Source organism: Nipponia nippon, unplaced genomic scaffold, assembly GCF_047370975.1.
Source record: "Nipponia nippon isolate SJK-2023a ecotype South Korea unplaced genomic scaffold, ASM4737097v1 scaffold_13, whole genome shotgun sequence".
In the NCBI taxonomy this organism is placed as follows: domain Eukaryota; kingdom Metazoa; phylum Chordata; class Aves; order Pelecaniformes; family Threskiornithidae; genus Nipponia; species Nipponia nippon.
Window position 1 is genome coordinate 13,516,419 of NW_028262324.1, and position 20,944 is coordinate 13,537,362.

The window sequence follows — 20,944 nt, forward strand, 5'->3', positions numbered from 1 at the left end:
GGAGCAGCGTGTCCACTTTCACATTTACCTGGCAGGAGTCCCCCTGGTAGTTAGCTGGGCAAAAGCACAGCTCCACGTTGCTGGCGCGGATGCCCGTAGCTGTATCTGTTGCCATCTCCAGGACCACGCGGCGCAGGGACACGGAGGAAGAGAGCTGGGAGAAGAGCGCCCGGATCTGCAGCTGTTCCAGGTTTGCCAGCACCATCATGAGCTCCTCTCTAGACACGGGGTTGTGCGTCTCTGTGTGCCTGAAGTTACCCTAGTGGGAGAAGACCTGACATTACTGGTGGGAAGCACAGGCACCTCAACATCCACAGCCCAGCCTTCGCTTCCCTGCTGCTGAGACGGACAGCAGAGGTAGAAGAGCCCCTGGATCTTCACAGCCAGTTCTGCTGCAATAGACAGCAACCTACAACACTGAGCTCAAAGCAACTGTCCCTTCTGCCTACGTGCTAGTCTTGTCCTTTCAGTAGCATCTGAGCACTTAACTTGGTACAGACTTGTGTGTGCAAACTCACCTCCACCAGCTGGAGCTGGCCTTCATGTACCTCCCCTGGGGAAGGGTAAGTGCCTTCCAGAAACATGATGCTCATCTGATTTCCCTGGGAAAAGCAAGGAAGGTGTCAGTCACCACCTCATCCTGCTTATGCATTAGCAGGGGGCACCAGGGAATTTCTTGGGCTGCACCTTCAGGATCACATCCGGGCGGGACTCCATGGGAATGAACACGTCACCCCTCCGTGGGTCGGAGTGAAGCTCGTAGCGCAGGTGCCCACCATAGGAGGAAACCTAAGGGAGAGCCAAATCACATGTGCTGCTGTGAGTCCACAGCACTGAGCTGGGTCAGAGCTGTCCATGTTGAACCAGAGTGTGAGCAATGCCTGCATGTCAGCGGGCATGCTGCTGGTGGGGTCAGGGATGGGCATGACTGCTGGTCCAGCTGCCACTGTGCTCTTACCCGGTCCCCAAGGTAGGAGCTGGGTGCAACCCAGTAGAGCTCCTGGTACGCATCCAGGAGGTTCTTGAGATCAGCACGGAGGAGCTGCTCCCGCAGGCTCAGAGTCGTCGGCACCTCCTGGCGGTCGCTGCTCAGCAGGAGCCACCCGTTCATGTCAATGAACTGTGGGGGAAGAGCAACCATAGATTTGGTGGAGCTACAGAATGTATTCAGGTGCTGATGCTTCAGAAGGGCAAGTCCCAGAGCACAAAGGATGACAACAGGCTCGCAACCTCACATGCATCCTGATGAAGCCACTGGAAAGCTGAGCACCACCCCTGGCACAGTCCCCCCACACCATGACTTTCCACCCTGTGAGACCCCAGAGACCAGGAAAAGGGGCTGAAAGTGGGAGATGGGCACAGGGAGACAAAGATAAGCCTCCTCACAGTGTATCTTCCAGAGGGGTAGGATTACTGCAGGACAGAGACCCAAGGGCAGCAGGGAGCCAGGCAGACGGGAACACAACTGAACTGCAGGCTCTGGTGGCCCCCGACCCCTCTCACCTCAGCTCGGTGCTTCTCAGCACTGCGGCAGCGATCGGTCGCACCAAAGCAGAAACACTTGGTGCAGCCCTTGGGGTTGCTGGCGTCCAAAGAAAATGTCCCCAGGCGGCACTGGTCACATCTCGGGCCCTCCACATTTTCCTGGAAGACAAGCAAAGCTCAACAGCGTCAGCGGCTCCTCACTAGACCTTAGTGGAGGACAGAGATGGCCGTACGAGTGATCAAGTCACAATGATGTGATGCTGAAAGATAATTAAGCAGTCCCCAAACAGGTTTGCTTGCACACCACCCACCAAACATTAATTTCACCTGGAGAAAGCCCTTGTGAGCCCTGGAAAGGGGCCAGAGCAGGTAGCTCAGCAGCAGTTTAGGCTACTCTGCTGTCACACAGAAGCAGGAGGAGTCAACAGGGTTGACAGCTTTACCTGCAGTGGGCTCTGACACGGGGCTGGCCTCAGACTGCCTGTCTCCCCAGTGACAGTCATGGCCAGGAAAGATGAGGAGAAGGAGTCTTTCAGGCTGCTCTGAACCCACCAACATATGGGGTGGGCTGGCTGCAGCTCAGCACACAGGTAATCTCCTTCTCAAGCCCTGCTCTCTCCTGGCACGCCAGACACCCACAGGCCCCCCAGGCTGAACCAGCTGTATTGCCAGAGCAGGAGAGTTGAGCTGAGCAGAAACACACCGCGTGAAGGCATCGAAGGACTGACCTTGCAGTGACACTGCCCCGTGACTGGGTCGCACACACTTGCTTCGGTGCCAGCCTGGTGGCAGTCACACCGCCGGCAGTTGGGGTAGTGGTAGAAGCCAGGGGCACAGAGGTCACACTGTCGCCCTATGATATTGGGCTTGCACCTGGATGGGACGCAAGAGCTGCAGCATTAGAAACCTCTTCCTTGTGCTGCTGTGCGGGGAGCAGCCAGGCTTTCAGAGCTTCCCCTGCACTGGCAGGGACACAGTGCTGATGAGGACTTCTCCATCCTGCACCTGGGATGAGTCCCATTACTCCAGCAGGGACTGGGGATGCTGCTAGACATGCCCTGCACCGGGACAGGGCTCCCTCACCTGCACTGCCCGCTGTCCACGTCGCAGCCCGGCTCCGTCAGCTCCTGCACGCCAGGCCGAGAGCAATTGCAGTCCTCGCAGCCGATGAGGGGGTGGCAGCCGAAGGTCTGGGGCTCGCAGACAACGCACTCTGGCTTCAGGGTGTGAGGAGGGCAGATGCACTGCCCCGTCACTTCATCGCAGAGACGTGTCCCGCAGTCGCAGGCTGGAAGGGGCAGAAAAGGGGCTGTGTTTGGGGGAGCAAGACCAGGCAGCCCAAGGAGAGCATGAGGCAATGGATGCAGAGCTCCACTGCTCTGTGGGTGGTTGGGCTGTTTTCATGCAAGTGGAGCCATTACAGGGCTGGAAAATGCAGCCATTTCCCAAATCAGCCTCAGCCCTGTAAGAGGCAAACCAGCAAGTGCTGGGAAAGCAGAGCGGGAGATGGGACAACTCACGCCTGCAGTTGGGGAAGCCCCAGTAGCCGGTGGCACAGCGGGAGCACTCTCGCCCGATGACGTTGGACTTGCAGGGACACTGCCCGCCGAAGGGCTCGCACTGGCTGCCCCGCGCCCCTGCCTCGTGGCACCGGCAGGGCTGTGCCCCGTTGTTGTAGAAGAGGGAGAGCGAGATGGCAGAGTCGCGGCAGAACCTCGACGATGTGCTGGGGCTGCAGGGGAAGGCAGGAGGAATCACTGTGTTGCACACCCCCACAGACCTCCCCATCACCCCAAAATCCAGCAGGATCTCCTGCAGCAACGGGTACTGAATTAGTGGGACAGCCCTGTGACACTGACATCCCCCTAATACTCACAGGTTTGGTCATTAGATAAGGAAAGTCTTAACCAGATCCCTCCCCTGACACACACAGGGCCCACAAAGGGAAGGGGTTTTTGCTCCCTGAGGAGCGTGCAGCCCATGGACAGCAGAGCAGCCACCCAACGCCAAGGGTCTCACTTGATGTAGAAGCTGTTGACGCCACAGCTGCTGATGAAATCGTAGGACTTGTCCAGGGGTTCCTCCTGAAGGTACTGAGAGCTGTAGCTGTCTTCAGGCACCACGAGGATGTAATCCTGCGAAGCAAGGACAAGATGGGTGAGCCAGGCTCCTTAGCTGAGCCAGACAGATGCAGTCCAAAATGAGCTCACTCAAAAGTCCAAATGCACCAACTTCTCATCAGCTCATCCCTTGCTGGGACAGAACATAACACACAAAGTGCCCATGTACTTGGAAGACCAGGGACCACCTCTCTATTGGGATCTGTCCATCAGCGTCCCTCTACTCTAATGCTCCATGTGAGAAGTGGCCCAAATTCACTGGAATAAAAAAAGGCACAATACTCCGAAAGGGCAGTACTGGCTGTGCTTCAGCACAGAGGCAGGCGGTCACTGTCGTCTCAAACTCCTAGACATGAAGGCACTTCGGTTCCAATTCTGTCTTTCAGCCATTTACCCAAATTTTGGTCAATCTTCTAGTCTGCTGCCTGAGGATAACAAGGGCTACCTGCTCCCATAATGAGACCTGCCTGGACAAACAATGCTACGCAGGTGCAAAATATTGCTGGGGCAGGAATAAGGCTTATTCTGGATTACCACAAGCTTTGTATGCAAAGCAACAGCTTCAATTTCTGCCTTGTTTTGGTATCAAAACCACACAGTGAAGAATAACTGTCATATACAGATCCCGTCTCTGAGAATTCTGCCCTCAGTTCTACACCACTAAGGCCGGAGATTGCAACTTTCTAGGGTAGTTCAGAAACTGAGTGATGGTGGGAAACATTTCTGTAGTCACACAGTGACAAAAATCCCCAAGGACAAACTCCAGCCCTGCTGGAGCCTGGTCCAGCATGCCCTGGGAGCTTCCCAGAGAGAGGCTCACCAGCCACAGCTGCTTGCCCTCTGGCACTCGAACAACCACAGTCAGATCATTATCGGTAACATCCAGGATAATCTGGTCCTCGGAAACTACCAGGCTCCGGCACCCGTAGCCATGTGGGCAGAAAGTAGCATTGGTCTGACCTGAAAAGACAACAAATGTATCGGTCCCACATTTCCCTTGCGGTCCTCATCACACCCTCCCAGTTTGGAAGAGATGAGTCAGTCTTGCTTCATATTGGCACTCCTCAGAGAACCCGCAGTTATCCGCTGGCATGAAAAACTTTCCAGGGCTTCTGCCTACCAGCAGCTTCCCCCAGGTCCCCGCTCTTCTCACCTTGCCAGATACGCCCACCATTGATTAACACTTCCACTGGGAAGGTGGGCTGGTTGGGCTGGTAGTAGTGTAGGATGAAAGCATAGCGTCCCAGGGTCTGGATCCGGCTGTTAAACACAACAGCAGCCTGGCCCAAAACAGGAGAACAAAGAGACAAAACCCCACATCTTACAGCTGCACTCACAGCTGGGATATTTTTCATTATTGCACAAATTTGTGCTCTTATTGCACAGCTGCCAGGTCTTGAGACTTTTGGTGAATTGATCCCCCCATCTCCATACTCTCCCCTCTAATGGTGCCACCTGCAAAGCTTTTCCCGGGAGCCCATAAAACCAAGCAGGGTTGGATGGAGCCAAAACAGGAGAGTTCACAGGAATTACAGGTTCAGGGACAAGTTTAAAGTCCTGATTAAATTCTGGAAATGCTAATTGCTAAATTGCTATTGCTAAAGCTACTGAATAGAGAAGGAAAACATCTCTGTGCCTCAGGTGTCTGGTGTCACAGGACCAGCAAACCAGCCCAATCCATACCCATCCCACTACCTGTGGTGACTGCAGAAGGATGAGCTTCGCGGTGGGGTCCACTGCTGTGGGAGGCCGAGGTGCGGGCTCCACCGGGACCCCGGCTGGAGCCACGTGGACTGCCTGAGCCAGGGGGACATCAGGAGCGATGGGCAGAGCCTGGCCTCCCTCCAAAATGATGGACTGAGAAAGCTTCAGGAACCTTGAGGGAACACAGGAGCTGCTGCAAGACAAAGAGAAAATGGGATGTAAAGATCTCCGACAAGGAAAGAGAGAGGCTACAGGGGTCACGGCAGCAGAAACACGCCCTGTAACACCTGGCAGATTACGAAGCATGCCTGCTGAGGGAGAGCTTTCTACCAGGACCCCAGGGGCTCTGGGACACAGGCTCAGTGGGAAGAACAGGAACCTTACACAGGCTGATTCCTGTGCAAATACTGATTCAAAGCAGCATCAAGAATTCAGATACAGCAAGTGTCTCTTGCTTTATGTGAGCAAGCACAGGAAAGGCTATTCAGGACGACACTTGAGTGTCTGCCACAGGAGGCAGTGTGGTGTTCAGGTGGAGGGCCAGCAGCCTGACTTCAGTCCTTACTCCATTGCTGCCTGCTCGGTGGACATGGGCAAGGTGCTGCACCTCAGCCACAGATTTCTTTCTCCTGGGTCAAGAACTGAAAAGGCTCCAAACCTGAGGGAAGTGGGGGAAGCAATTACTTTTGGAAACAGCTACATTCATGGTGAGGGACCCAAGACTCTTACCTGTTGGATGAGAACGTGCCATGGATGCTGATGCAATGCACCTTCGGCTCAATGAACTCCATGGTGAACTGTGCAGCAGGTACAAGGTACACTTTGTGCTGCCACACATGAAGGAGAGAGATGCCCAGTTATACAACAGACTGCCACTGGGAGCCTACAGCAGTTTTTGTGCCCACCAGTGATCAAGGCTGACCGCGCTAAGCACCTCCTTATCAGACATATCAGCTAATGCAGAGCAGGTCACGCTTCTGCTTACTGCCCCTTCTCTTCCTTGGCACAAGCCCTAAGGCATTTAGAAGCTCCACATATTTATGGGATTTTTCTATCCTTGGCTAAGCAACTTTGAATGCCTTCAAGGTAAAATAGAAAGAAATACTGCCACACTGCTGCAGAGCTCCCTCTGCAAAGAGCAGCTACTTCTCCCCATCTTCTCCAAAATCCCAGTCCCATGATCTACTTCAAAACACACCACTAACCATGTTCTCCACCTTGGACTGCTCGTGACATAGACTAACATCTAGTATCCAGTCCAAACAGGACTAGAAAACCCTTCTACAGGCTAGGTACCACTCCTGCCTCTCCTCCTTGCAACCTGCAACCAGAGCTGCCCTCGCAGGGAGCCTTACCAGGAAGAAGTCAGCCAGATCAGAGGTGAACCGAATGGTAGCCTCCGAGGTAAGTTCAAATGTTGCCATGCGGCTCTGGGAATCTACAGCAATCCCTCGACAAAGGAAACTGTAAGAGAAACACAGATTTTGAAGCCAGCCTTGAGCCAGGTCATGACCCATTTCTTGTCTTGCCAGCTATAGGTCCTGAAGGTATTTATACAAAGTCCCTGTAAATCTTTTGATGCTTTTTCTGGCAAGTCATAAGAGTGAAGTTTCCCAAGGACACCTCAGACATGTTTCCTGTCACAAAGGTTGTGGTCTGAAGTCAGACATTTTTACAGTAAGGGGCAGGGTTTGACCTGCACCAACAGCTTCAATAAGCCCATAGGCCATTCCCTAAATCAGGGCCCCTACCAATGTACCCAGCTGTAAATGGGAGCAACAGATTATCTCCTGGCAGAGGCATTAGAGGACTACATTGGCACCGGCAGCGTGCCAGGGATGCCATGCATTTCCCAGGGATAGAGAGTCAGTAAAAACCACGCCCAGCTAGAATGAGTTTGGACACACACAGCTTAGATGTACAACGCTGAGGCATTGCTTTGTTCATGTGATAAAGCAGAAAAAGCTGAACCGGGGGGGGGGGGGGGGCTGTCCTTGCCACGTCAGAGGAGGACTGAAGCCTTTCTCTGTCTCGGAGCTGACCATACCTGTAGACACACGGGTAGAAGACGAATGTGGCCTGCTGCATGGCTAAGTGTGGCGAGCTCACAGCAATGCCCACCGTCTGCAAAGCATTGGTGTTGGCGTACTCCACCACCAGCACGTATTTCCCAGGCTGGGCAATAGGCAAGGAGAGCTGGACTTCCACCTGGAGGACAGAGAAACGACTGAGTGAGGGTCTCCCATCCCACTCCCCCTAGTGAGTGTTTTCAGGATGCCTGTGCAACAAACCAGCCTCCTCTGCAGCTGAGCGGACAACAGGCCAACTCTTACCAGACACCATACATGCCCTCGCAAGCCCTTTGCATGTGAGACACTGCTTTTGGGTGCCTTGAACAACAGGGTATGCAAGCACACAGCTGCAAGATTGATGGGACAACAGTGGGGTGTACATGGGTGCAAAACACTTCTGCCAGCCTGCCCGGGTGTACGTAAAGCACCAGACGGTGGGAGCAAAGGGATGAGTGCCGCAGTGCCCACGCGAGGGATGAAAGAGAAGTGCCACTCACATCACTGCCGCTGCATGACGCCATCCGGGGATGGGAGGGGCTGAGCTGCTCTGTGGGACACACTCTGGGTAACCGGTTGTCCAGCCTGCACACTGCATCCACCCCTGATGCAGCAGGGAAGCCGTCCACGGACAGGTACTTATACAAGAGGCAGCTAAAAACATTAAGAAAAAAATTGCAAAGTGTGGTTGTTACATCACGATTGTAAGAATCGAGAGCACCTGTGCAGCCTTATCCCAGCAAGATTTGCAAAAGGCTTTGGTCCAACGTGAAGGCTCCACTGCCCAAAGGAACATCTCTGGTTAGGGTGGAACAAGAGATTCTGTATTATAGGACCCATGGTGGCAGTAACAACAAAAAGCTTCTCCCCTTGCAATATGCTTTATCCTGGGGACCATTGCTATAGTGGAAGGGACAACTGGTGTCCAGAGCCCAACCAGCCTCTCTGCCAAGATGGACAGGGAGGTCCTGGGCAGAGCAAGCAGATGCATGGAGATGCTTTAAGCACTACCAGACTCTGCCCATTCATTTTAAATAGTCCAGCAAGACCTAACTCATTGTAGCCATTTTCCAGGGCTGTTGACTAACATACAACCCAGCAATGGGAACCCAGCCTAGCAGAGGAGAGCTCTATGGTCTTACTGGGTGAGTTGGCCCTTCAGGGTCCATGAGAACACACAGACTGACTGTGCCATGGATGAGGAGATCTACGCGTTGGCTTTCTGGGACAGTGCAGGTTCAGCAGGCTTTATCAACCACGGCAAAGTGCTCCACTAAGCAGTTTTACTGCATCCAGACCCTCCCAGAGTGTGGGCTGTATATATTAACCCCAGGCCAAGAGGAGCTGAGTACGTCCCACACAGCACAAAGACATGGAGATCCTTACTTCTGGGTGGCTTGTTCTGGGGACGGCTGGTAGGTACATGGCTCCGTGACCTTTAGTTGCAGTATAGGAGCTTCATAGTATGAGCTGGGTAGCAAAACCAGATAGTCCTAGGAAGAGAGATAGGAGAGTTGGTTATGTTTGGGACCCTTGCCCCCAGGGAGCTGCTGAAGCCCCCTGTGGCAGACGGAGCACAGGGCCTAGTCCTTACCAGGAGCACACCCTCTGCTTCAACAACCAGAGACCAGGTGTTGGGGTTGAGTACGAAGGGCTCCCCAAAGCTGTTCTGGGGGACGGTGACAAAGGCTGGCTCCGTGCTGGGAGCAAAGACAATCTGCTTGGTCTGCTCTGTACCTGGAGCGGGAGGGATGAGAGGCTGTGAAGGGACTGGGATGGAAAACCTGGGGCTGCAAATAGGAGGCTACGCTCAGGGAAGCAGCTCTGTAGTGCAGCGGGGAGTCCCGGGCTCCTGCTCTCTCAGCGCTGCCGCAGCAGATGCACCACAATCCCACACTGTCCCGTAACAGAGACATCCACTCTGAATCTGCTCAGTAGCTTAATGGGAGAAAAAAAAATAAATCACTGCAATCCTTAATGCTAATCTGCAGCTCTCACAGTGTGCTCTGCATCCCCGGACTGCAAAGCATGGAGTATTGCACGCCAAGGAGCGTTTTGCCAGCTAGAGAAGGAAGGAACTCATCTGTGAAGAATTTATTCTGAGACAGACAAAAAGAATCACCCAGATACATCCTCCCTTAGGGAGATTCTGACCCCAGCTCCACAGGCGAGATACCTGTCTTCTGGCAAACTCTCAGACTCTCAAGCTGTGCTCCTGTCTTTCTTGCAGCCACAGACTCTGCACCCGAGATTCAGACAGTAATTTTAACTGATAGGACAGAACGGGTTTAAGGCCTGATCCTCCTGCTGTTGAACAGCTCCTTGGCTCAGCTGATACAGTCCCATAAACTTTGAATTCATTAACTTTGGATGTAATAACGATACAGCACCTAGAAGCAGACTGCCTGCCTGTCTAGCAGTCTGAGGAGTGAGAGGGATTCACCGCGTATGGCGAGCAGATGAGACGAAGAGAAAGTAGGGAATGTGGCACGCTGATTATCCTGGTGTGGTACACGGACATCCAGGCATAATGCAGAAGCTAAAGCAAGGGCTTGTGCTGCTGCTGGGATGGGTCAGCCCCTTCCCACGTGTGCTAGCTCTGCGACATGCCTGGCATCAGCTGAGGCTGAGCCCTTGCTTTCTCAGATGGGAAGCAGAGGTGAGGATGCAAGGAATGAAGAGATTTCCCTGAACAGGCAATGGGAGAGATTTCTTGACAAGCTCAAGTTTCACATCCCTTTGAGACGATACACAACTCAAACTGAGATGGCTTCTGGAGGTGGGGTGGGAGAAACCGGTCTGCAAATCATACACTCGGAAAAGGCTTCCCTTTTTGCAAGCCGCATCTTCCAACTTATCTTCTTTCCAGGCTGCTTGTCCTTTACCGTGTGAAGCCCATTCCACCCAGGCAGAAGGTGGCTCAGCATTTCTGGAGCCGATCTGGCCTATCAAGGAAGCTGCCTTCCCGGATCCCATTGCTGGTGCCTCAGTCTGGCAGCTTGCCTTCAGCACTAGAAAAAATCAAACGTTGCTTCTGAGCAAGGAGGGAAGCACGTTATAAGGCAAATGGGCTCTGCTGCTCGATAGGACAGATTAAACACTTCCTGACCTTTGGTGGGATCCTAAAGCCCGAGCATGGCTCACGCTTCTCTTGTCTTTCTGCTGCGTAATATGACTGGCCATAAAAATAACCAGCTATTTTTCCCCTCAAAAAAAAGTAGAAAAATAATATCTTGGCGTTTCAAACCTTGTGTATCACATCAAAGACAAAACACTTTCTATGTCAATTCAAGACAGAGGAGAACTTCACACACTGATAAATTAGGTAGCTGGTGTCGACAGCCTTGTGCTGTGCACGTATGGTCCGGAGGAAGAGCAGCAGGACGGTGTGGCTGTAGCATCCGAAGGGGTAAAATCAATCAGCCAACCACCCATTAGGGCACTTGCATGGCCTCAGTTCTGTCCCCATGCAGTCTTGCTCATTTTGATTCCCAGAATATTTGTGGTCCAGGTCTCTAGGCTTGTTCAGCCATCTTTTAGTGGCTCCTCTTCTCCAGCAGCTCATGGCCTGATGAGAAGACATTGCACCAGAGTGCAATGCCTGTATAACACATGCAATTCCACACCACTTCCAAACCCCACGCCATGTGTGAAGCCAGCAGCCTGGTTTGGGAGAAGCACAAGGCAAGGGCAGGACTGCCACATGAGGGCACCTGCGAAATAAAACCATGTCCAGCTGCCAAAGTTTGGATCCAGTTCCCAGCACTTGGCCCATTCTGGTTTTGTGGAAACTCAGCTCAGTTCTGCCTGGGGCACTGGGGTGATCTTGTCCCATGCTGGAAAGGTTGTATCGAAGCATATGATAGCCTTATCTCACACCAGCCTGGCTGATAACAGTCGTCAGTGCACAGCCCCAGGACTGGGGGCCAGCTCGCTGCTGCTTTGTTAAATAAAGGGGGCTGCAAACTCAAATCAGCCTTTCAATTGGAAGGGCAGGACTAATGGGTAAAGCCATATGGAAGTGTCTTCTGGAAAGGATGATGCAGAAGGTTGCCTGGGATGGGGAGGAGGTGGCGATGGTGCAGGGGAGCAGAGCAGTCTGGGATCCTTACCTCTCCTTCGTGGCTGATAAGCTGTAATTTTGCCATACACAGTGGCCCCTCCTGAATTAATATACCTCAGGATGACATGGAACAGATAGAGCTCTGCCTCCTTCACGTCTACAGAGACTCTGATTTTATTCTGCAAAAAGCAAAAAAGCACATGGGGCACACGTCACTGGGGGGCCAGCTCCTGACCGCCCACCCGCTCTGCGGGAGAGCCTTACCCGCCTGTCTGCCTGCCTGCCTGCCTGCCTCTCTTCCCCCTCCCTCACCATCCCACAGCACGGCTCTGGCCGGCCACCTGAGATGGGCACACTTGGGATGGGCACACCTGGGACGGGCACAGCTGGGGCAGGAGAAGGGGCAGAGGAGCAGTGTCGCAGCGTGGGATGCTCTGAGTTAGTCTAGAAGTGAAAAACGCACTTACAGTTGCCACAAACATTAAACCTTCCTTCCTCAACGACCGAGACCCTCCCTTCCACACTGGCGGGCCCCCGGCTGACGTAGCGGAAGACGAGGCGGAAGAGGTCGGGGGAGGTCACATTGAGAGTCACCACTACCTTGGGCTGGTGGGAGAGAGAAAGGGGAGAGAAGCAGAGCACACCTTCAATTACCTCCACCGCCAACAGCTACCAGCCCAAGCGCAGCTGCTTGGCTCACTGCTCCCAAAGCCGCATGCCACAGCGCAAGGAGGAGACAAGCACACCGGCCCTGCTGCACAGTCATGGCATGGACACCTCGTGACGCTGTCCCTTTTGGCGCCAGTCACCGAGGGAGCAACCTGCCTGCGGGAAGGGGGTGGAAAGGCTCTGCCCACATCTGGAAGATGCTGTGGCACAGCAGGGTGGTTCGGCTATCCTGGGGCACACACCACGCCAGAGGAAAGGTTTTAAGAAGTTCTTGCTTTTGTTATCGGCATGTTGCTTTTGGGCTTAGTGTGCCGTAACCAGCCAGGAGGTACCAAATGCTGAAGCGCTTGCCCTTGTGTTTACGGGGCTCTGCCCAGATGCCTACAGAGAAGGCTGCAAATGGAGATGGTGCCTCGTCCCCAGGAACTGGCAACGCTAAGGACTAGAGGTGCTAAGGGAATGGGCCACTGATGGGCACGTCAACCCTCCGCCTGCCTAGACCATGTTCAGAAAGACTCCAGTTAAGCAGATGCTTAAGTCCTACCCATTTCAAAGAGATCTAAGCACCTGCTTAAATACCCTCCTGCCTACAGGGCAAAGCTGGGGTCTGCCCAGGGAGGCTCCTCATGAGGGCTCTGCGTTCCTTGAAGCTTCCCACTGGAGAGCAAACTGGAAGGGTCTTGCAGAGAGGAGACTACAGGTGAGACCTGCCAGCAGAAAGCCATGTGCTAGCCCTTCTGTCAAGGCCTATTTCTATCTCAAATGCCAACACTGGATGCAAAACAAAAGCCATGAGCTTGAGCACGAGCTCCATCCTTAAGCTTGAAGGCTGGGGTTTTCTCAAGTGTGCCTACAGGAGTTAGTTGCTTAGCTCCTACCTACAAATTCAATGGGAAATGGCTAACACATTTGGCCCCTCTGTTATTTTACCTAAGCATGAAAAAGCAAAGAAAACTGAAAGTACACGCACCAGAATAAGGAACATCTTACATGGGACAAGACTGTCAGAGAATTGCTGCCCTGCACCCCATCCCCAAACACACACACAGAGGCAACACTTCCGCAGGGGCCGTGCAGAAGAAGAATCCACCGAGGAGAAAAAAGGGTCAACAGATGGAATGGCTTCACTTCTAGGGCTAGGGCAACTCCAGGTTAGTGTAAACCATCGCTACAGCAAACCATCTAACAGCAAGAGCAGAGGCAGAACGGTAACAAGAAGTCCAAGCCGAACATGGCAGGTAAGGGGGAGCTAATTTATTTTTGGAAAAGAGAGGGAAGATTATGCAGAGAGTTGCAGGAAAGAGCAGAGTCAGAAGAAAGAGCCGCAAGGAAACCCAAAGACAGTGTTTACAGACATCCCTGTAAGTAATCACCAAGCTACCACCTTTGTCTAACTGGATTAGGATGTCAGGGAATTCCCAATTTAGGATCTTTCCCCTCATCAGTCTATGCCATCCCCAGCACTACAGGAAATATCTGCGCAAACAGGCTATATATATATACACTGTGCTGTTTATGTTGGCCATCATGTGACTTTGGAGGGCTGAGAAGCACTTGGGGTGAAAGACGTGTGCCAAAAGCACATCAGTCCTCCACTGGCTGCATCCTCCCCAGGGGGAGCTGGGATGGGATGGAGACACCAGGCGTACCTGGATGGAGGACATCTGTGCGTATCCTCGCCAGCTGAAGCCCTCAAACTCCAGGGGGTTGTAGCCGAACCGCACAGGCCTCCCGGCCGGCGTGGTGCCTTCCTCCAGCTCAAATTTCAAGTGGTGAAGGTCAGGGAAATAATGGTCCTGCACAGGTCTGGGGAAGAGAGGGCACTGTTACCTGCTGGGCTACCTGGAGGGAGAGGTAAGAGGACACCTCCACCAGGCACACGGCTGATGTGACAGCAGCCCAGATGATGAGGTCCCCATCCTCATGGTGCCAGAGGACACCATTCCGGAAGGAGTGAACAGAAGGCACAGCACCCCAAGGTGCATCTCCCGCTAGCAGCTTACTGGGTGCAGGTGGGGCCACGTGTGCTCTGCCGGCAGCGACAGGCTCCGCTCCGCTCCTCGCAGGATGGCCCCAGGGACCCGCCGACGTCACACCGGCAGCCTGTGGGCAGGAAGCGCCTGTTTACATTCCCGCCACGCTAACGAGCTCCTGGTCACTAATCAAAGGCGCGTCCCAGCGGGCGGGGAGGCTGGGGCCGTTATTTTTATTCCATTGTATCCGTTTTCATATTGGCCCTGGCCCCACTTGGATCAGCTCCTCTCCACCTCAGCGCCGAGCTATTTGCAGACGGCTGACGGCTGCGGGAGGAACTAGGTCTGCAAACCCTCATGGCTGGTCGCCGCAGCCCTGCTGCCAGCAGCAGCCTTGCTCCCTCTTCCCAGCCCTGCCAGCACCGCGTGGGCCGTCTGAGTGGCCGGATCTCCTCCCTCCCTGCTGCCCATGGGCATGATGGAGAGCAGCCAACCCCACACGTCCATGCCCACCTGCTCCCAACAGGAGGAAGAGGTAGAGCTGCAAGGTCACGGCCAGTGGTTAAAACACACCAGTTTCTGGCACCCAAAGGGGCACCTTTCCTGGCCTTTCATTCCCCAGCCTGACAGACCTGTGTCCGACGGTGACAAAAGTGTGAACCCAGGTCCCCAGATCCACAGCAAGACCCAGCCCCTGCTCTGGGCCATGGTATGATCAAAGGCAAGAAGTGGGACATCTCCTGCCCCTTCTCTCCAAAGCCCACAGTCAGTTGGTATATGCAGAGCCGCTTGTGGCCCCCCTCCTTCACCCAACACATCATGAAGGCAGCTCACCTTGGCAGCCAAAGTAATTTGCGTTCTCCATATTGAAGTAGCCGTCTTTGCACGCCGAGCAGAACTGGCCACAGATGTTCGGTTTGCAGAAACACTGCCCGTTGCCCTAGGAGAGAAGCAGGCATGGAAGCTCATTCCCTCCCGTTGCTCGTCACGGCCAAGCTGTTTCTCAGTTATTTGGGTCCTAGTCTGAGACACTGGAGAAGCATTTGGAGCTTCAAGCTCTACACTGCTTCCTGCGCGTGGGTGGGCCAGATAAGTTAAATTACCCAACAAAGCAGGCAAGCAAAAATCCAGGCATCCTGGGCCAGACCCAGAAATATTTAGGTGCCTAATTTATGATAGGTCTTAATCCTATGTTCTTACACAAGCCCAGATTGTGGTGCAACGTTTGAGAGCTCAGCGTCAGGACAGGCCTCTCCAGCAGCTGCTGGGAGAGCTGGAGCTGAAACACTCCCAACGCAGCACACGCTTGGAGGTGCCTGGAGGCAGAGAGGAGCAAACCTACCTGCTGGCACTCCGCGATTCCGCTGATGGTGCCCTTGGTGTTGCACTTGCAGCCTGGAGAGAGGAAGATGAACAAGAAAGCCAGAAGATCAATCAGCCCCCGAGAAGCCTGATGGGGGACAATACCCACATGACACCAGAGGACACCGGCTAGGGTAAAAGGAGCTGAGAACTGGTCAAGTAGAGGGTAGCACTGCACAAGGCTCACATTTAATTTTGCACAGTTACTGTTGAGGACAACTGCCAAAGACATTTGCCTTTTCTGCACATTTGGCCATGAAAACCTAAGTGTCCGAAGTCTGCAGGGAGGGCTGAGAATGACACAACTCACTGCAGGAGCCCTGTATTTCATCCCAAGCAAACAGCTCCAGGCTCCAGTCTTTCCCCTCGTCAAGTGGGGTTACCCAGAGCACTCCAGCTTTGACATGTCACTTCAGGGTGAAGAAGGAAGGAAGGGTATCACTTCCATCCAGCAGTGACGGTCCCCACTGGCTTAGGTTTGGGTCTGACACCATTACAACATGGAGGGGACTTTTTGGGGCCATGCAAATGCCATTTCCTTACTCATGCAGCCGTAGGGGTTCTCTGGAGTCAGGTTCCAGTATAAGGGCTTGCATCTGTCGCAAGCTGGGCCTTCAACGTATGCCCGACACGCGCAGGAGCCCTGGGGAAACGGAGGGGGAGAAAAGAGCAGGTGAGAATTTGCAGCACGGTGGCTGAACGTGGTGTCTACTGCTTTGGTGTGGGTAATGGCTGCTTTCAGGCTGCGCTTAAGGAAGGACTTGGCCCAAAGTGAGTAAAAGAGGGGGGATCACACAGAAATGGCCTTCAGGGGTTGGGTTCATTTCATACTCACCGGGGCCAGCAAGGGATCTGCAGTCACCAACCCTGCTGGGTTACAGGAGCCCACTAGAAAAGAGAGGCACAAGGAGGGATTTATAAAGAGAGAGCTCACACCCTAGCTGTTCCTAAAGGGGGTTATTTCTTCCCTTGCAAAGCTCTTGGGGGATGATAAGCCCATTCCAACCCAAACTATTCTATGATTCTGTCATTCACCAGCACCGCACCGCTATGTGCCAGGACGCCGGATTCCCCCCTGATCAGGGAGGAGAGGGGAGCTACCTTCGCAGTGTGGAAATCCATAGGCACCCGGCACGCAGCTATCGCAGCGCAGTCCCGTCACTCTGGGCCGGCAGCTGCACCGCCCCGTTTCCTGCTCGCAGGTGCTGTGCAGAGAGCCCTCCCGGGAGCACTGGCAAGCTGCAAGAGAGGGGAGAGCAACGGTGGAGCTGCAGGGCACAGGGACTCCTGCCTTCAAGGCCTCCCACCAACAACCTCTTTTGTCTGCCTGACCTTCACCACCATCAAAGCAGCCAGAAACGTGGGTTATAAATAACATACACGCTTATTCTTTGCTTTTGGTTAAAAACACCCCATCTTTTAGGAAAAACAATAGAAGCTGCAATGTTTATCGCACCTATTCACATACTTTTATGTGTATATTGGGAGGGAGGGAGAAGTTCTGGATAAGGAAAAGGGGACTGTGTGATCTCATCCCCACAAGGTCAGCAACCAGTGACCTTGACCAGAGACCCTACAAAAGCCCATTTGCACCCAACACCTAAGAGCAGTGTTCGGCCATCAGTGTCTGCCCTGCAGACGTTGTGCACGATCAGGAGGCTGACAACACAGCCATGGCACTGCTGGCAGCCAAGGGCAAGGGCAGGGCAATGGCTCTGCAAACGCATGGAGAGATCCTGCTGCCCTATCGCACGAAAGGTCAGCGAGCTGCCAGGGAGCTGCCCATGCCTCCTTGCCCAGCCAGCGCTCCTCAAATCCCCGCCAAAGGGGATGTTTTAGGCTGACACCCCTAGACTGGCTAACAGCAAAACATTGTTCATAAAACAACAGAATAAAAGAAAAATAAAATCAGGTTCTCCTCTTCTTTCCTTGCTGTGACTCCTCTACAGTTCTGCAGTTTGGACACTGCCTTATGAAGCAAAAAAAAAAAAAAAGAAGTGACTAAGTGACTACTGAACTCCTGCGAGACCATTTCATCTGTGCCTCCAGCCTCTTCAAAGGCATATTGCCGGCATCAGCATTTGCGAGCAGGGCTCTGCCAGCTGGCTGCAGCTCAGGCATCTACATTTAGTATGGTGCAAGAGGGTGATGATGCTCTTTTGTTGCTTCAGGGAAATTGTATCACAGATTATTTTTTAATGAGCAGTAAATTCTTGCTGGGAGACATAAGAGTACATCTGGCTTCCAGTCGGACTGCCGACAGGGAGGAGATGGGGACACTCTGCCCAGAGCTGGGGAGGGCTATTCAGAGTATCTGGGGCCACAGGCACCTGCCACAGGCAGTGCTCAGCTCTGGCACCAGTAGCTCTGTTCCAGGAGCAATGCAGTGCCCAGCAAAGCAGATGCAAAGCTCTCACCATGCCAGCAGACACCTTGCATTCGGGGCTGACATGAAATCCCAAATCCTGATCCTCATTGTTCACCCTGTTACACAACTGTACTCCTACCGGTTTCAGCACAGTTGCTCCTCCCGTGCACTGGCGTAAACGAAGGTGGAATAAGCCCTGTGTCATGTGAGCCACATCGGAGCATCTTATGGCACCAGGGTATAATCCGAACATCTAGTCTGAGACTTTGCTTACCCCACTCAGAGCCCTGCTCTCTCTGGCTGCAGGCACTCAAGCCTGAGGACAGGTAGATGCAATTCAGCACGTGTTTTATGTGCATCTGCACAGAATGCTTTCGGAGAGAGAGTCCGAACCACAACTGCTCTCCAAGTCATACTCTGGAGGTCTGTTTCTTAATAGGTCGCTGGATTAGAGGCCATACGTCCAGACTGGGTTTTATTTCCAAACTGAGCAGGCAGACCCAAGCTCCTGCTGTTAGTGACAGTGAATGAACTGGGGGAGACAAACTGCATGGCCTTTGGGGAAGCATTTCTTTGAGATGTTTACTCATTATACAGCACGCCTGTCAGATGAGATAACCAGGTGAACTGTGCACTGGAAAACTGATTCCTGCTGAAGAGCCAACTAGATTCATAAACAACCCTGGGAGACAGGTTATGGAAAGGAAAACCATTACAAAGCCAGTAGCAGCAGCAACTCCCTTCCATCCCCTGAGATCCGACAGTGGTTACTCACGTGTGCAACTGGGGTACCCATAGAAGCCCAGGGCACACTGGTTGCAGGTGTGTCCCGCAAAATTCGTGTGGCATCGGCACTGGCCAGTTGGGCTGCAGTTGTTGTCCACCGCACCCCGGGAATCACAGGAGCAAGCTGTAAGAGAAGGAGTCTCAATAAGTCTGATGACACATGTGATCCGTGGCCAACCACTGCTGGTCTGAATTGTCATTCAGCCCCACAGGAATTAGCCGTTTCCATCAGAACTAAATTAATTTCTTAATTTCCTGAAGAGATGGGGAATATTTTCAGCTAAAGTCATGGCCATACCAGGAAAATCCCACTGAGGGTTTTTTACAGCCCACTCAATGTTCCTCAGCAGTTTAGTAGGTTAATGCACTAAAAAGACAAAAAAAGGCATAAGCTGAGAAACCAGGTCACACAGCAGGGTTGTGATGAGGAAGTGTGACCGATAAAAACAGCTTTGTCTTCCAGGCTTCGGCATGATCCATGACCTCCAGAACAAGCCTGCCAAATGCACAGTGCAAACCACATGGGTTTTGATTTTGAGACACACCAAAGTCTTGCAAAAATAGGCACGTTTTTCAGAAGGTGACAGACCAGCAGAAACTGAACGTTAACGTCCTTACCGTAGCAGTGGGGGTAGGAGTGGTGCCCAGAGCTGCACTGCTCACACCGCGGCCCAGCAAATTCGGGTCTGCACAAACACCTCCCGATGGAGTCGCAGCCTCCCGGCAGCGTCCCGACCGCGCTGCAGCCACATACTGCAACAGAGAGAAACTGTTTGCCCTGTGCTGAGAGCATAGGGCAAAGCTCATGGCAATATGGGTTTTTTTCTGAGGTTCTCAGATGGGCATTTAGGTGCTGCTCTAAGCATTCCAACCATCGATCTCTGCCCCTTGCATATATCCTCCAAAACGCCCACAAAACCACTTCCCAGTCCTCTTCCAAAACCCTGCCAGAAGACTCTGGCTTTGTGCGTGCCCACCCAGGCCCACGGGAGGACAGATACGCACGCTGGCACAGAGGGTAGTTGAAGTAGCCGGGAGCGCACTGGTTACACAAGTGCCCTTCAAATCCTGCTCGACACAGACACTGTCCTGTCTCACTGTCACAGGTGCCATCGTACTGACCGGGGCCGGAGCACTGGCAGGCTGGAAAGCAACAAGGGCTCTAGTAGATAAACAGCTTCTTAGTCTTTCCCCTTCCTAAGAAAGGAACCAGAGTGCCTGTTCCTCTGGGGAAGAAATGCAGTCGTTGGAGAAACCATGGGGGACACAGCTGATGGCAAGCATGCCTAACCCATAGCTCACATCCATAGGGGATTTCTCAAGAACCCCCCCAGGGTGGGAGGATGCTGGAGGGTCAGGGCTGGGTGGAAAACACCAGCAAAAGTCATGGGAATTTGTCACTTGGAAGTGGGGCCAGAGAATTCCTCCTCCCCAGTGTGAGCAGAGGGTAGGGAGAGGCACGCTCCTCCCCAGCAGGGAGGCGAGCAGGGCGAGCTGGGGGCCGCTAACCACAAGTCACTCACGCTGGCAGCTGGGTCCGTAGTGGCCTGGAGCACACTGGTCACAGTGTGTTCCCTGGAAGTTGGGTTTGCACACGCACATCCCCACCCGAGGGTCTTTGCGACAGGCGTTGCCTTCTGTCCCACCGGCGTAGCAATCGCAGTCTGGAGTGGGGACACACAATGAGCAACACCACACACGGCTGTCAGTTGGTCTCTGCTGCTGGGCAGAGCTCCCTTAAGGACAGGGAAGGAGCTGCCATGAGAGGCAACAGCTCAAGCATTTCCCTCCTAATAACCTTCCTATGAGACGCAAATGTTTTAATCCAACCCTGCTCAGTCAACCAGCACGCCTGGCTCGTGGGGTCGCAGCGTGGCTGGGAGACCTCAGCATCACACAGATGTGCAAGGTGCTGCAGGGCAATGCACAGGGCAGACAAACGCTGCTGCACAAGCCCAGACAGGGCTGATTTCATGCAGCACTGCCCAAGAGCTGTGTGGGAATAACCAAAGCTTTCAGCTAACCAGGGTGGGGTTTGGGGTTTCTCTCTGGTCACTCCATGCTCAGCCGCATCCGAGACCTTCCTGGTGCCAGGGCAGGCGGGTGCTCCGCGCCAGCAGTGCTGAGGCCCTTGGCCAGCCCTGCCTTCACCGACAGCAGTGGTGTGGGGTGCTGGGCTGGGAGAGGGAAGGGCAAAAATCATCCAAGAACCAGAGGGAGGGGGGAAAGTGAGAAGGGAAGTGAGAAATTCCAGCTCAGGAAAGAAAAACCTGTTTGGAAGATACAGAGTTCAAAATATCAGAAGGAAGGAAAAGGTTATCTGGAGCGCACTAGGGAGCATGAGA

At 53.5% G+C, this 20,944-nt stretch overlaps 1 protein-coding gene across 2 annotated transcripts in view; it reads right to left on the minus strand.

Moving 5' to 3' along the window:
* Nucleotides 1-20,944, minus strand: part of LAMA5 (laminin subunit alpha 5) — a 95,677-nt gene that overhangs the window by 18,823 nt on the left and 55,910 nt on the right. The window contains exons 12-41 of one of the 2 annotated variants that reach the window (XM_087749789.1): nucleotides 20,123-20,263; nucleotides 19,605-19,742; nucleotides 19,218-19,352; nucleotides 18,589-18,723; nucleotides 16,547-16,684; nucleotides 16,281-16,333; nucleotides 15,989-16,088; nucleotides 15,426-15,478; nucleotides 14,918-15,023; nucleotides 14,114-14,213; nucleotides 13,760-13,916; nucleotides 11,491-11,620; nucleotides 8,973-9,115; nucleotides 8,765-8,871; nucleotides 7,879-8,032; nucleotides 7,357-7,517; nucleotides 6,665-6,773; nucleotides 6,039-6,136; nucleotides 5,301-5,502; nucleotides 4,759-4,885; nucleotides 4,426-4,565; nucleotides 3,505-3,620; nucleotides 3,006-3,217; nucleotides 2,569-2,773; nucleotides 2,214-2,358; nucleotides 1,504-1,644; nucleotides 959-1,120; nucleotides 688-789; nucleotides 519-602; nucleotides 29-259 (exon numbers count right to left, since the gene is read on the minus strand). In XM_087749789.1, coding sequence (XP_087605915.1) covers nucleotides 29-259; nucleotides 519-602; nucleotides 688-789; nucleotides 959-1,120; nucleotides 1,504-1,644; nucleotides 2,214-2,358; nucleotides 2,569-2,773; nucleotides 3,006-3,217; nucleotides 3,505-3,620; nucleotides 4,426-4,565; nucleotides 4,759-4,885; nucleotides 5,301-5,502; nucleotides 6,039-6,136; nucleotides 6,665-6,773; nucleotides 7,357-7,517; nucleotides 7,879-8,032; nucleotides 8,765-8,871; nucleotides 8,973-9,115; nucleotides 11,491-11,620; nucleotides 13,760-13,916; nucleotides 14,114-14,213; nucleotides 14,918-15,023; nucleotides 15,426-15,478; nucleotides 15,989-16,088; nucleotides 16,281-16,333; nucleotides 16,547-16,684; nucleotides 18,589-18,723; nucleotides 19,218-19,352; nucleotides 19,605-19,742; nucleotides 20,123-20,263 — 4,025 coding nt within the window. Of the gene's footprint in view, nucleotides 1-28; nucleotides 260-518; nucleotides 603-687; nucleotides 790-958; nucleotides 1,121-1,503; nucleotides 1,645-2,213; nucleotides 2,359-2,568; nucleotides 2,774-3,005; nucleotides 3,218-3,504; nucleotides 3,621-4,425; nucleotides 4,566-4,758; nucleotides 4,886-5,300; nucleotides 5,503-6,038; nucleotides 6,137-6,664; nucleotides 6,774-7,356; nucleotides 7,518-7,878; nucleotides 8,033-8,764; nucleotides 8,872-8,972; nucleotides 9,116-11,490; nucleotides 11,621-11,908; nucleotides 12,048-13,759; nucleotides 13,917-14,113; nucleotides 14,214-14,917; nucleotides 15,024-15,425; nucleotides 15,479-15,988; nucleotides 16,089-16,280; nucleotides 16,334-16,546; nucleotides 16,685-18,588; nucleotides 18,724-19,217; nucleotides 19,353-19,604; nucleotides 19,743-20,122; nucleotides 20,264-20,944 lie in introns of both variants that reach the window. The other variant, XM_087749788.1, reaches the window with a different exon arrangement.